This window comes from Anabrus simplex, chromosome 2 (assembly GCF_040414725.1).
Source record: "Anabrus simplex isolate iqAnaSimp1 chromosome 2, ASM4041472v1, whole genome shotgun sequence".
Classification (NCBI taxonomy): domain Eukaryota; kingdom Metazoa; phylum Arthropoda; class Insecta; order Orthoptera; family Tettigoniidae; genus Anabrus; species Anabrus simplex.
The window spans coordinates 271145902-271159847 of NC_090266.1; the positions used below are offsets into that span (position 1 = coordinate 271145902).

The following is a 13946-nucleotide window of genomic DNA, read 5'->3' on the forward strand; positions in this document are numbered from 1 at the left end:
TATTATGTAGAGGGCCTTTGTTTACTGTTTCAAGGATTTCCATATCTTGCTCTATGCTGGTGAAAGTATGGTTGTAATCGTGCATCTGTTGGCCAACAGCTGAGAATTTATTGTATCTTAAGACATTAGTATGTTCCAAATATCTTATGCTGAAATTCCTCCCAGTCTGTACCACATACGAAAAATTACAAGAATTACATTTAATCCTGTAAACTCCCGATTTTAAAAATCTGTTGATCCTGTTGATAGATGTAGTATTATGTAAAATATCTGCATTTTTATTGCTGGTTTTAAAAGCTTTTTATACATTGTATTTCTTGAGGATGTTAGTTATTTTGTAGATTTCTTTATTAAATGTGAAGGTAGAAATTGTAGGGAAATAGGGTTTTTCTCTCTTAAGTGTGGTTTTAGGGTGATATTTGTATTTGTTAATTATTCTTTCTAAGAATTGACTATTGAAACCGTTGGATTTTGTGATACCGCGAATAGTGTTCAGTTCATTTTTTTAACTGAATTGTACAGTTTATGTTTATGGATGATGATGATGATGGTCGAAACTGGTACCAAATAAATATTAAACTGTAATGTAAAACTGCATTGCAGAAGTATGTTGTATTGAATAGGTGGAATCGTAAATTTTACTTAAATATACGTAGGTCGAGTCATAAGTCATGGCAGCTATTTTTTTTCTCGCAAACAGGAGAAAATGCAGAAAATCTAAGATATGTATTTGGAAACGTATGGTATGTACTTGCGTATGATGCCACTAGATAGTGTATGGAAACAACAGTGTGGGTCTAAGCATGCCCCCAAATTCAGTGTGTGAGTGAGAGCGTCACAAAATGGAACTCAACAACGGTGGGGATGGGAGGTTCTTCCACACCTGCCTTATTCGCCTGATCTGAGCCCATGTGACTATGATCCAATCCCCAATGTCAAGAAGCCATTACGTGGACAATGGTTTGCTAACAAAGAGGACCTTGTAACAGCATTTCGGAGAAAGGTGTCACACGTTAGCGATACACATGCAGCGAGTGGTATTCACTGCATGCCCCACCACTGGCAATGCACACTGGAAGCCTTGGGTGATTATTTCGAAGGTCTGTAACCGGTGGAGACCTGTCCTTCGTACGTAGTCTTGTGTATTTGCTGTCTATACCATAATAAAACAGTGTTTACCAATAGCCTGTGTTCTGTCACTTTTCTACGAGAATCTCCTGAAGTCAGAATTTGTCTTCAGGCATTATGCATAAGTACATCCCCTATATTTCCAGATGCATATCTTACATTTTCCGTGTTGTCTCCTGTTTGCGAGCCGGGCTGAGTGGCTCAGACGGTTAAGGCGCTGGCTTTCTGACCCCAACTTGGCAGGTTCGATCCTGGCTCAGTCCGGTGGTATTTAAAGGTGGTCAAATACATCAGCCTCGTGTCGGTAGATTTACTGGCACGTAAAAGAACTCCTGCGGGACTAAATTCCGGCACGTCGGTATCTCCGAAAACCGTAAGAGAGTAGTTAGTGGGACGTAAAACAATTATTATTATTATTCCTGTTTGCAAGGAAAAAAAGTTGCATGACTTATGACTCGACCCTCGTGTATATATAATCTCAGTTCTATATGGACTAATGGAAATCAAGTTTCTAACCCTCGATGGTAATGCCCATTTAAGATTCCGTGGAGAAACTCGGTCTGCTGCATTTCGCCTGATGTGCAGCGGTGACATATTAATTGCCCTTAAACCTGCTGCGTAGACAGATTTGTGAGCTTGGGGTTTCTTTTCCTTACAGTTGCATCAAAAGAAGGACTCTGCTCTATCTAACTCTATCTAATTGGCGGAGGAGGCTGTTGTCCATATTGGAGAGCAGTAGGTCAAAAGAGGTTGAATGATCATGAGGAAGAAGTGACGAAAAATGCGGGATCAGAAATTTCTGTGAAACGGTTGTATATGTTTCTATGTGGTTCTTGAATTTTAATTTTGTATTGGACATTACACCTAAGTCATGCTGTTGCATAACTACAGCAATGGGCTGATCAAGTAGGTAATATGTCGATAGTGGAGATTTACGGAGGGTTATGGTCGTGGCTGCATTTTTGTGGATTGGGGATAAGTTTCTAGGTACGGCATCAGTTTGAGAGGATGTTAAGTTAGGACTGTAGAAGAGCTTCATATGCTGGATTCCTGATCTCCCTAAATATCTTGCAGTCATCAGAAAAGAGTGGGGTATTTGCTGTTTTGTTGAGTTGGGATGACAGATTGTCCATAAACAAGGAAAACAGCAAAGGGCCAATAGCACTGCCTTGTGTTACACCGGGGGTGACTGGTAACCATGAGGATGGTGTGCCTGATAATACGACTCGCTGCCAGCGGTTATGTAGGAAGCCAGCAAGAAAGGTCAGAAGACTGTCATGTATATTAAATCATTCAGAGAGTTTATGGAGCAGGAGAGTGTGGTCTACAGATTCAAAAGCTTATGAAATGTCTATGTAGCAAATATCCAGCTGTGATTTAACTGCAATGGCATGTGATGCAAAACTATGCAGAGTGGCCAGGTTTGTGAGGGAAGAGCCACCTGGTAGGAAACCATGCTGATTGGTTGAGATATAGGGTCAGGTAAATGCGAGGACACGGCGGTATATAATTTTTTTCAAAGATAAAGTATAGTGTGGGAAAATAGAAATTGGTTGGTAAGATGAAACATTAAATTTGTTGCCTGATTTGAGTAGTGAGACAAAATTTGCCTGTTTCCACATCATAGGAAAATAGCCCGTGACTTAATGTCTGTTAAATAATTTAGAAAGATTGAAGCAAAGATTGCTGGCAGTATTTTTCAAGAAAAGAGGTTGTATAGTGTCGGGACCGGTAGCTTTATTGTTACGAAGAGTTTATGAACTTCACTAGGTGTGGTAGTTAAGCTGGAAGGGTTCTATTTGAAATTGTTTTTGTGATGGAGGGGAGACGTTGGAGAAGAAATACCTATTGAACAGTTCATTGCACAGTTCATGGCCATCAGCTGTTGTATTATCGTGCTTCATGCTGACATGAATCTGCTCCTTCCTTCTCCTTGTGTTGATAAGACTGCAATAGTGCTTGGGATTGCTCCGGACGTGTTCAGTAACTGTGTCCGTATGTCTTGTAGTCTCTTCTGACCATAAACCTTGCGTGGCGGCATATGTTAACGAAGGTATTGTGAGTGTGTGGGTTGGGGGAGGCGCCAAACTCACTCCTTGTTATTTAGTATCAGTCTGGTCTCTTGGGATATCCAGTGTTGATATTTGCTGGTATTAGCTCGTTGTGCAAGTACAAAGTCTTTAATTGCAGCTTGCAGCCAGTCGTACAGGAGGTCAAGAGCTGACTTCATATCAGCTATTTCAAGAAGGCTCCAGGGAAGGCATTCCAGGATATAACATTTCAGGCCAGCCGGCACGGCACCAGATGTAGATAGGGTGGGAGGACGTCCTACTGTGGGGCTTTGAAGAGGGATGGGGTAGAAGGAATGTAGCATCAAGGGACTGGTGGTCGCAGAGGAAAATATTTCTGCCTGGGGTTATTGTTTTAAGTTCTAATAATGAGATGACACACAGAGTATTAAAACATACAAATATACTTTGAAATTAACCACATCTGTATGCCTGGAACATGCCCACAAAATCCACTGTCATAACATACGGTAAAATTTAAAACATACACTTTTCCATCCCTATACAAAATTATCACTGATCACATGCCAATGATATCCACTTTTATCACTGAGCTCGATAGCTGCAGTCGCCTAAGTGCGGCCAGTATCTAGTAATCGGAAGATAGTGGGTTCGAGCCCCACTGTCGGCAGCCCTGAAGATGGTTTTCCATGGTTTCCCATTTTCACACCAGGCAAATGCTGGGGCTGTACCTGAATTAAGGCCACGGCCGCTTCCTTCCACTTCCTAGGCCTCTCCTATCCCATCGTCGCCATAAGACCTATCTGTGTCAGTGCGACGTAAAGCAAAAAAAAAAAAAAAAATCCACTTTTATCTCCTAAAACATCATCTGAAACACACATTATTCCCTCACTATACAGAATACTCACAGAAGTTAAACAGATTAGCTGGTCTAACGACCTTGCTAGGAAAGTGCCCCATTTGGATTTTATCCATTTCTTGCTTATTACAGAACACACGTGAAATTACCCCATGCATATTTACAAAATAAGATACTTTTTTCTTAGCTCGAATATATGCGCCATCTGGTTAGGGAGAAATGCGGGATCGCTCACTGCCGCCTCATAACCCGCTATAACGTATAGGAATACAGCCACGCATCAAAAATAATGCTCAGTACACTGATAGATTTAATCTCCCATTGTCTGTATGACTTCGTAGTAATGAGTTGAGGTTAGATACCCCCATGCCTCGCCACACTTGATGATAACATAACATACAAGTTCATGGTCTGAGACCACTGTAAATGTATACTCGCGGTATGAAGCTAAATATTATAGCTTAGTATTTCACACCATACTTCCACTGACGTGCAGCAATGCCGAAGTCAGTCAGATGTCCCAGCCACAAGTCAAAAAGTCAAGGCATAATTCCCAGAGACAAGATCAGAGCCACAATTCTCCCGGCAAACCGGCCATTAAATAAACTTTTCAAATCACAGGGTTCACCCAACAACAACCACTCCTATGCTTGCATTTTTCCTCCGTCCAACCTAATCACTATATTGCATTCTTGTCACGTGTGCAAGCCGTTTTCAGAATACTGACGCTAAACATAACCGTACTGATGCCATGAAAACTGTTGAGTGATATCCGTCATGTTGGACAAACCAACCTCTTACCCAACTTTCTTTGTATTTAGCTCTCTTGCCTAATAAAGATTCCCAACTTTTGGGTGCCACAGAATGTTACCAATTTGATATTGTGTTCCTGCAATGAAACAAATAATGCTTCTAATACATTAATAAATGCATAACGTATGATTTGGCTTAAATAATGCCAAAGTACAAAATTGATTTCTTCAATGGGGTTAAGATTCTGTACAGTTACAGATTTATACTGAGACTAGCTGATGTACCCATGCTTCGCTGTGGAATTCTCAGAAAGACTGACTTTGTGGGTTTTCCTAACTGAAGTCAACCTAGGTCATTTCTAGTATGTCAGTAGGAATGTAGCAATTAAAAGCAATGCTATCATATAAAATACTCGATCAAATGAAAAACTGCACATTTTCTCACTTTCAACGAACAGTACTATGGTGCCGATCTAACAGTTCAAAGTTCTAGAGCTGGAATGACCAGGCCGCAGACAGCCGTTAACATTCCTCTGACATTATTCCGTTAAATATGCACACATCTCATTCCAAGCAGTGCCTCAGTGTAGGGATTGAATAGCTCGAATGCTATGATGAACCAGTGTGTTACCTACCAGTAGTATCGGAAAATTTATGAAACAGAGGAATGGCATGCTAAAGAAGAAAGTTACCTTACTCCTCAGCTACTTCCCGCCAATACTTAGGCAAACTGTTACACTCGGTACAACTGGGCGAGTTGGCCGTGTGGTTAGGGGCGCGCAGCTGTGAGCTTGCATCCGGGAGATAGTGGATTTGAACCCCACTGTCGGCAGCCCTGAAGATGTTATTCCGTGGTTTCCCATTTTTTTGATAGTGGCTTTACGTCGCACCGACACAGATAGGTCTTATGGCGACAATGGGATAGGAAAGGCCTAGGCGTTGGAAGGAAGTGGCCATGGCCTTAATTAAGGTACAGCCCCACCATTGCCTGGTGTGAAAATGGGAAACCACGGAAAACCATCTTCAGGGCTGCCGAGAGTGGAATTCGAACCCACTATCTCCCGGATGCAAGCTCAGAGCCGTGCGTCCCTAACCACATGGCCAACTCACCTGGTATTTCCCATTTTCACACCAGGCGAATGCTGGGGCTATACCCTGATTAAGGCCAAGGCCGCTCCTTTCACACTCATAGCCCTTTCCTATCCCATCGTCGCCATAAGACCTAACTGTGTCGGTGCAACGCAAGGCAAATGTTAAAAAAATACTTGGTACACAGCAGTAATCCTATCTATTGGAGATGAGTGGCAACAGAAGACAGAGCACATCACAACAAATAATGGTCAATGTAATGTTATTGTTGATCAGTTTTATGAGCTTGCTATATTGTAGGCCTTCACATTTAGTTTTCTTGCGACTCTGTGATATTAGGGCGTCTTATTAAAATTATGTATAGCATAGACTGTAGTTCCTTATTCTCCGAATTTACATACTGATTTCATTAAATTCTGTTTATCCATTTTCTTTTGACTCGGCGCTGATAAGGACTTAGTAACAAAAATCCAAATTAATGAATATCTCTGATCGTAGTCAGTATGGTAACAATGTATAAGACAGAAATGATCGTAAGTTTTTTTTTTTCATGTGGCTATTTCTAGCCGAGTGCAGCCCTTGTAAGGCAGACCCTCCAATGAGGGTGGGTGGCATCTGCCATGTTTAGGTAACTGCGTGTTATTGTGGTGGAGGATAGTGTTGTGTCTGGTGTGTGAGTTGCAGGGATGTTGGGGACAGCACAAACACCCAGCCCCCGGGCCATTGGAATTAACCAACAAAGGTTAAAATTCCCAATCCAGCCGGGAATCGAACCCGGGACCCTCTGAACCCGAAGGCCAGTATGCTGAGCTTTCAGCCAACGAGTTGGACATCGTAAATATAATACTATATAACTTTAGTTATTTTATTCAACAAGTCATCATATATCCTTCTTCAATAACATGATTATTATGTATTTAGATGCCAATTTAAGCTTAAGTTTCTGATAATCACAATTATGTTCACACAATGTATTGCTTTCACACACGGCTTTCTCAACTAGCTTTGCTTTGACCCTAGTCACAAGAACATTTGCAAACCTTTATCACGCAATGGGAATTATAATTAGAGTCTGTCGCTACATCTGTGCACCTTGAACACAGTAATTTACCAATTATTTCATTCATATAGACTACAGCACTGTTAGAACCACTACCACTGGCTGCCATCTCACATCAGTTTCATCTTATCATTTCAGATTGTTTTCAAAGTTAAAACTTTCCAGCATGGGTATAACCACTTTAAAATCGTTGAATTCTAGAATATGTCATTAGCTCTCAATATGAGGCATAATATGTAAATGCAATTCTAGTGTATCTGAGGATGACCTTTTGAGAGCTCAAAACCGGTCCTACATGTGGCAATAAAATAGTATTGATTAGGTGGAACTTTTCTTTCATTTATGACATATGGTGACTATCAATACGGAATAAAAATGAAATTTATCAATCAAGATATTAGCGCCAACCAGGCAAGGTGCAATGCATATAAATATAGGAATATCAGAATCAAATTAATGAACACAACTAAGAATATTGCATTTTTAAAAGAATGCCTCGCTTATGACTTGACTCCAAAGTTTTTAAATAAATACAACAATAAACACGGAAACACTTATCAAACACGCGAAACTTTGAGAAAAACTAATAGAATTTGGTTAAAAACCGAAATCAAATTTTTCTATCGTAAAAAGCAGTACCTGAATAATACACTATACCCCCTACACCTGAAAGTGTCCCAGGAACTGCCACGCAGCTTTTGGGATCACTTCCAGCACATCATGAACGAAATTAATTGCTGCTCGACGACTGCATGTGCCATGTCGATCCGCACTCTGACAAGACATCCCGAACATTGCACATCACTGGTTGACACACATCCTTGCTGAAACTTTCCTACCAACAGTGCTACTGTACGGTATGGTAGGGCTATATTCCCAATGACTTCCACTAATTCACTGTTACATTCCATCACATTTCTCCCTTGGAGAACGGCTATTTTGATGTAAGCGCGTTACATCCATCTCGCACGACACTCACCAACTTACTGATTTCACAGCCCTTGCTGCGCTACTACCAGCTATCACAGAGCCATCTGTTGTCCTGCATACACACTATGCGTGCAGAACTTCCACATGACACATATACACTGACTGACAGAGCAAATACAACACCAAGAAGGAGTGGTTCGAAAGGGATGAAAGTTGGGGGAAAAACAGAGACGGCATGGACGAATAATTGATGTTTATTTCAAACCGATATGCAGGTTACACAATGCGCACGGCATCGACTCAGTAGGATGTAGGACCACCGCGAGCGGCGATGCACGCAGAAACACGTCGAGGTACAGAGTCAATAAGAGTGCGGATGGTGTCCTGAGGGATGGTTCTCCATTCTCTGTCAACCATTTGCCACAGTTGGTCGTCCGTACGAGGCTGGGGCAGAGTTTGCAAACGGCGTCCAATGAGATCCCACACGTGTTCGATTGGTGAGAGATCCGGAGAGTACGCTGGCCACGGAAGCATCTGTACACCTCGTAGAGCCTGTTGGGATATGCGAGCAGTGTGTGGGCGGGCATTATCTTGCTGAAACAGAGCATTGGGCAGCCCCTGAAGGTACGGGAGTGCCACCGGCCGCGGCACATGCTACACGTAGCGGTGGGCATTTAACGTGCCTTGAATACGCACTAGAGGTGACGTGGAATCATACGCAATAGCGCCCCAAACCATGATGCCGCGTTGTCTAGCGGTAGGTTGCTCCACAGTTACTGCCGGATTTGACCTTTCTCCACGCCGACGCCACACTCGTCTGCGGTGACTATCACTGACAGAACAGAAGCGTGACTCATCGGAGAACACGACGTTCCGCCATTCCCTCATCCAAGTCGCTCTAGCCCGGCACCATGCCAGGCGTGCACGTCTATGCTGTGGAGTCAATGGTAGTCTTCTGAGCGGACGCCGGGAGTGCAGGCCTCCTTCAACCAATCGACGGGAAATTGTTCTGGTCGATATTGGAACAGCCAGGGTGTCTTGCACATGCTGAAGAATGGCGGTTGACGTGGCGTGCGGGGCTGCCACCGCTTGGCGGCCGATGCGCCGATCCTCGCGTGCTGACGTCACTCGGGCTGCGCCTGGACCCCTCGCACGTGCCACATGTCCCTGCGCCAACCCTCTTCGCCACAGGCGCTGCACCGTGGACACATCCCTATGGGTATCGGCTGCGATTTGACGAAGCGACCAACCTGCCCTTCTCAGCCCGATCACCATACCCCTCGTAAAGTCGTCTGTCTGCTGGAAATGCCTCCGTTGACGGCGGCCTGGCATTCTTAGCTATACACGTGTCCTGTGGCACACGACAACACGTCCTACAACGACTGTCGGCTGAGAAATCACGGTACGAAGTGGGCCATTCGCCAACACCGTGTCCCATTTATCGTTCGCTACGTGCGCAGCACAGCGGCGCATTTCACATCATGAGCATACCTCAGTGACGTCAGTCTACCCTGCAGTTGGCATAAAGTTCTGACCACTCCTTCTTGGTGTTGCATTTGCTCTGTCAGTCAGTGTATGTTTGTGATCCGTTCACATATCTGCAAGAAAAAAAATAGTTGCCATGGCTTTTGCCCCCAATCCTCGTATCTTCACAGGGGCCTAGCCATTAACCCTCAGATTCACCTTGCTTGCACACACTGTCTGGTTTAGTCTATATGGTTTACTGTATCACTCTTCCCCTGGGTAGGGAGGCAGCTAGCAGAACTCATTTTGATACCATTCAGAAGATAATTTCATCTATAATCAACTGTTCTTCCAAAAGAGAAAACTTTATTTTCTCTTTTATTTTGCTCTAGTGGGGCACAAATTGGTCCTCTGATATATACAGTGGGTCTTTGGTTCTTATGACTGAAGAACCTAACATTTATATATTAACCTAGTCGAAAGTAAAAGGAAATGGCTTCCACTATAACAAAATATACAGTTGGAAGACAAATTTAGCCATTTCATTACTGTATATTGTATGTTTTTAGGTTCGTAATAAGCTGGATGGTGGTGTCTATGCTATCAAGAGAATTGAATTGAATCCAAAGAATCGACAGTTGAATAGAAAAATTACCCGTGAAGTGAAGCTGTTATCAAGGTTGAACCATGAGAATGTGGTACGCTACTTCAATTCTTGGATCGAGAGTGCAACAATTGAACCTACTACTTCAGTTAGCAGCATTACTACCTCACCGTGCAGCAGTCGTGCTAGCCATTTTGGATCCAAACCAGTAAATATAATTAGATGTATATCATAATATGTTTTATTTCACTCCACATAGTTGTAAAATGGCACCTTGGTAATTTATTTTAATTCCTACCGTGAATTATTTACAAATCCACACACTAATTTAGACATAACACTTACTTAGCCAACATGGGAATGTTCTGCAACTGGTATACTACCACAAAGTGACTTGCATGCTGCAAATTTTTATCTACTGTGTAATGAATTTTATTTTATATTTCCTATGTTACCTTGCCTTATTTGTTCATCATTTTCACTCTGTTGATCTACTGATTAAATGAGATGATGCCTCCCTGTTACATACTACAAAACTTATACCTGTTACAAGAAATGAGGTACAAATTTAGAACTTGCAGTTATAACTTTTATGTCTTGATTTCTTACTGTGCTGCCATACTGTGGAGTTGGTTTGTTATAAACTTTGTGGTGTCCTGATACACTGAGCACATTGTTTGTCTGTTTGTTACATTTGCCACGTATTTTCTATATGTGTTTGTCCTTAAAAGCAAAGGGATTAGTAAGACTCCTCCTGAACTTTATTTTATTATATTGTTTTAGTATTTGTCCCTGTTTGTCAATGTTTATATAACTTTATTACCGTATTTACGTGAATAATACCTGCATATTTTATTTAAAAAATTGAGGCACAAAATTTTGGTGCAGGTTTTATTTGCGTCAGTGGTGGCATTTTTTTTAACCAGCCTGCCTAAAGTTAGGGTGCGGGGATTATTTGCGTACATACGGTATTATGTTCCAGTGCCGTTACATCCACTCTTTGTTGAAATTTATTTCATATTTATTTTTTTGTGACTTTTTAAAACTAGAATTTACATTTAAGGTATTAATTGACAGTAGTAATGAAATTTCTGCATAAGTTATCCTATTTCCTTGAAGCTGACATCACGGATTCGGGTATATAAATTAAAGGATTTCGGGCATAAAATAATTAAAAATTAATATCTGGGGGAGGGTATTTTTCAAAGATAAATTACAAAAATGACGTGCATTTTTATAATTATGTCTCTGTTCCTATTTAACCTAAATGACTCACTGTTGCTGCAAGTTGCTCTGTGGTATGTTTTGAGTATTATATAATAGTTTTTTATGGCTTTTATAGGAGCAAATTTATTGATGTTTTTCTATACATTTCTATAAATTTTTCTATAAATTAAATTATTGTCAGGGAGAAAAAAATAGTTGTGTGAGCCAAACCCTAATATTATTGCATTATTATGCTATTCAACATAGCTGCATTATTTATCATTTCAAATGAAGCTAATATCTTAATTCTAAGTGAACGTTTCATTTGTCCAAGTAATTACAAATATAAAAAAAAGAATCAAATGTGAGAAAAGTCTCTTAAAGCTGAGGTACGCATTAGGAGTGAAGTTGCTTACTTTTCTCCTCCCAAAATCCTCCTGCTGCATAAGTGGTGCCAAATTCTTTGGATTTTAGGTCATTATGCTTCCCCCCGGCCCATAAGTATCTCTTGAAATTTTTACTCTGGATTACACTGCTTCAGAGCCAGATGGAAGTGCTCCTTATCTGAGGCACCTGTGCCAGACACACTCTACTTTCCAGGATTCATTCCAGCCTTCTTTAGCATGTCCAATTCTGATGTACTGTCATCATTAAAATGGCAAATATTCTTCATTAATCCAAGCTGCATGTTTTTGCATCATATGTACACATCCTTTCAGCAACATTACTAAATCAAGCTGTTGGGTGATTCATTGGGATTTTGTGTTTTCCCACATGAACATTTCACCAAGAATACAGGTGAGGAACTTTTGGCTCCCAATAACTAGATTTGCTGTTTGGCTGTTGATTGTAACTTGTCATTTTGGCTCCCACTTTGACACTGAAGGTAGGTCACTTAGGCTTCTGCTGAGTTAACATCATTTCCCTTCCACCTTAACAGGCTTAGGACTGTCAACTCTAAAAGATTGGTGTGGTTAAAAATGATGTTAACATAAGTACGTCTCGTCTACGTTATAAACATTTACTGGAAAAATAAATGGTTAAAAATGTTAATTTAAGTATGCTTCATCCATGTTGTAAGCATGTAGTGGAAAATTTGTAGCTGACCTTTTTCACGTACTGCAGTCTAGTGATCTTCCCGTTGTGGTAGTCATTCATGGCTGCCTGAATCACTGTATCAACTGTGTTCAGTTTTTTTGATTTTCTTCTGTCGTTACTGCTTTGAAGCTTCAAGTATGTGTCATTGTGAATTCCCTTCAATACCTCCATGAAGTGATATACATTAGTATGGGCAGCATTACTTTCCTGGTTGAATTTTGCATGGAATGATTCGCAGCAGTTTGTAGTCTGGTCTCCTATTACCGAATTAGCCCACATTTCAGGAGGAAAGTCAGATCCATTCATATAATTATCACATACATAGTCAAAAAATTCATCCAGCTTCTTGTGTATTGGCTTCATACTCATCAAGTCGTTAATGAAGCAGTCTTCAACCAATGATGGAGGCAGTTGGGGTGGAGGAAAGAAAAGTTTCAGAGTTTGCCAATCTCCAACTCAGTGTTCTTAAAATTGTTAGACAAGCCAGTATTTTGAATTTTTCTCCACCATGCCTGAGCCAAGCTGAATCTCCATCCTCTAACTTGTCATGGGCCAAGAAGAACGGACAGCTGTATGTATTACCTTCACAAAATCTGCAAATACTACTCTTACAGACGATGTATACTAAGAAAGCTGTTCCAGTACAGTCTTGTAGCTGTGAAGTTTTTTTTTGTTTGGAAGAAGGTTGAAGATTGGAGGAACGTAAAAACATATGACTTTAACAAATATAGAAAACATTTGACAAAACTGTTTCGGACAACTTTTATAAGTTCCATCAACAAACACAGTAGTGACGTTCTTAAAAGTTTCCAGTTTTTTACCGTACATAAAAATGAGTATGTTCTTTACTGCATTTTTATAGAAAAATAGATGTTGTTAATTCATACTCTTGAACACTTTCATGCAACTATTCCAAGGTTTTTGGTAACTTTGGAGTTTTCTGCAACTTTGCAGCATTTAAATTTCATATTCTGTAGACATTATACGAAGTTACTGTAGAACCTCCATTTTCCCACTCTTCGTTACTCCGTGCCTTACAATTTTTGCTGGCCATTCGGTGATGCCTATTTCCGCCTTGCTTTTCAGTGAATTGCTTCTTCCTTTTTGTGGTTGTGAATTAGATTTTCTTCCACAATAGCCTTGTCCACCAACTTCACAAATGCTTTGCAACTTTGTCTTGTATACTTCCACCTGCTCACTCCATTTGCAAGTTTTTATGGAAGCTGAATTTAAAATTTATTATCACCAATAATTCTTTATTTGCCTTACTGCACATAAACTCCACAGTAGAAGACAGTTGCACCTGGAACAAATAAAAGACGTTACATCAATATTGAATCGATTAGAAACAGTTCAGGGAGCCAACACAACCGCTCAGGTAAGAACGCTGTTTCAAATGCAGAAGCCAATACAAACATGAAGTGTAGCTTGGGGAGCCGAAACAGCTACCCCGAAGAATACAACTTGATTAGTTCTGCCGTCTGCTGCCCATAGCAAGGCTTAACTTCTGAGTATGAGAAATAAACTGCTAAAACACATCCTGCACTTTTAATGCAAAAATTTTGAAATACTGAACAAGAAAGGGCAAGCCGTCAAAGTGATAGCTGGAAAAAAAAAAAAAAAAGTGAACACTGATCATTTAAATGAATATACACTGTCGGAAAAAAAAATCCAAACACAAGAAGGTGTTGTGCTAGATTAACGAACATTGGTAGGTGTGTTTATA

The 13946-nt window shown here is 40.8% G+C and overlaps 1 protein-coding gene across 1 annotated transcript in view; it reads left to right on the top strand.

Annotated features, from left to right (window-relative positions):
• Positions 1-13946, top strand: part of Gcn2 (eukaryotic translation initiation factor 2 alpha kinase Gcn2) — a 731408-nt gene that overhangs the window by 389285 nt on the left and 328177 nt on the right. Inside the window, exon 13 of the mRNA XM_067140578.2 lies at positions 9882-10124. Coding sequence (XP_066996679.1) covers positions 9882-10124 — 243 coding nt within the window. The remainder of the gene's footprint in view (positions 1-9881; positions 10125-13946) is intronic.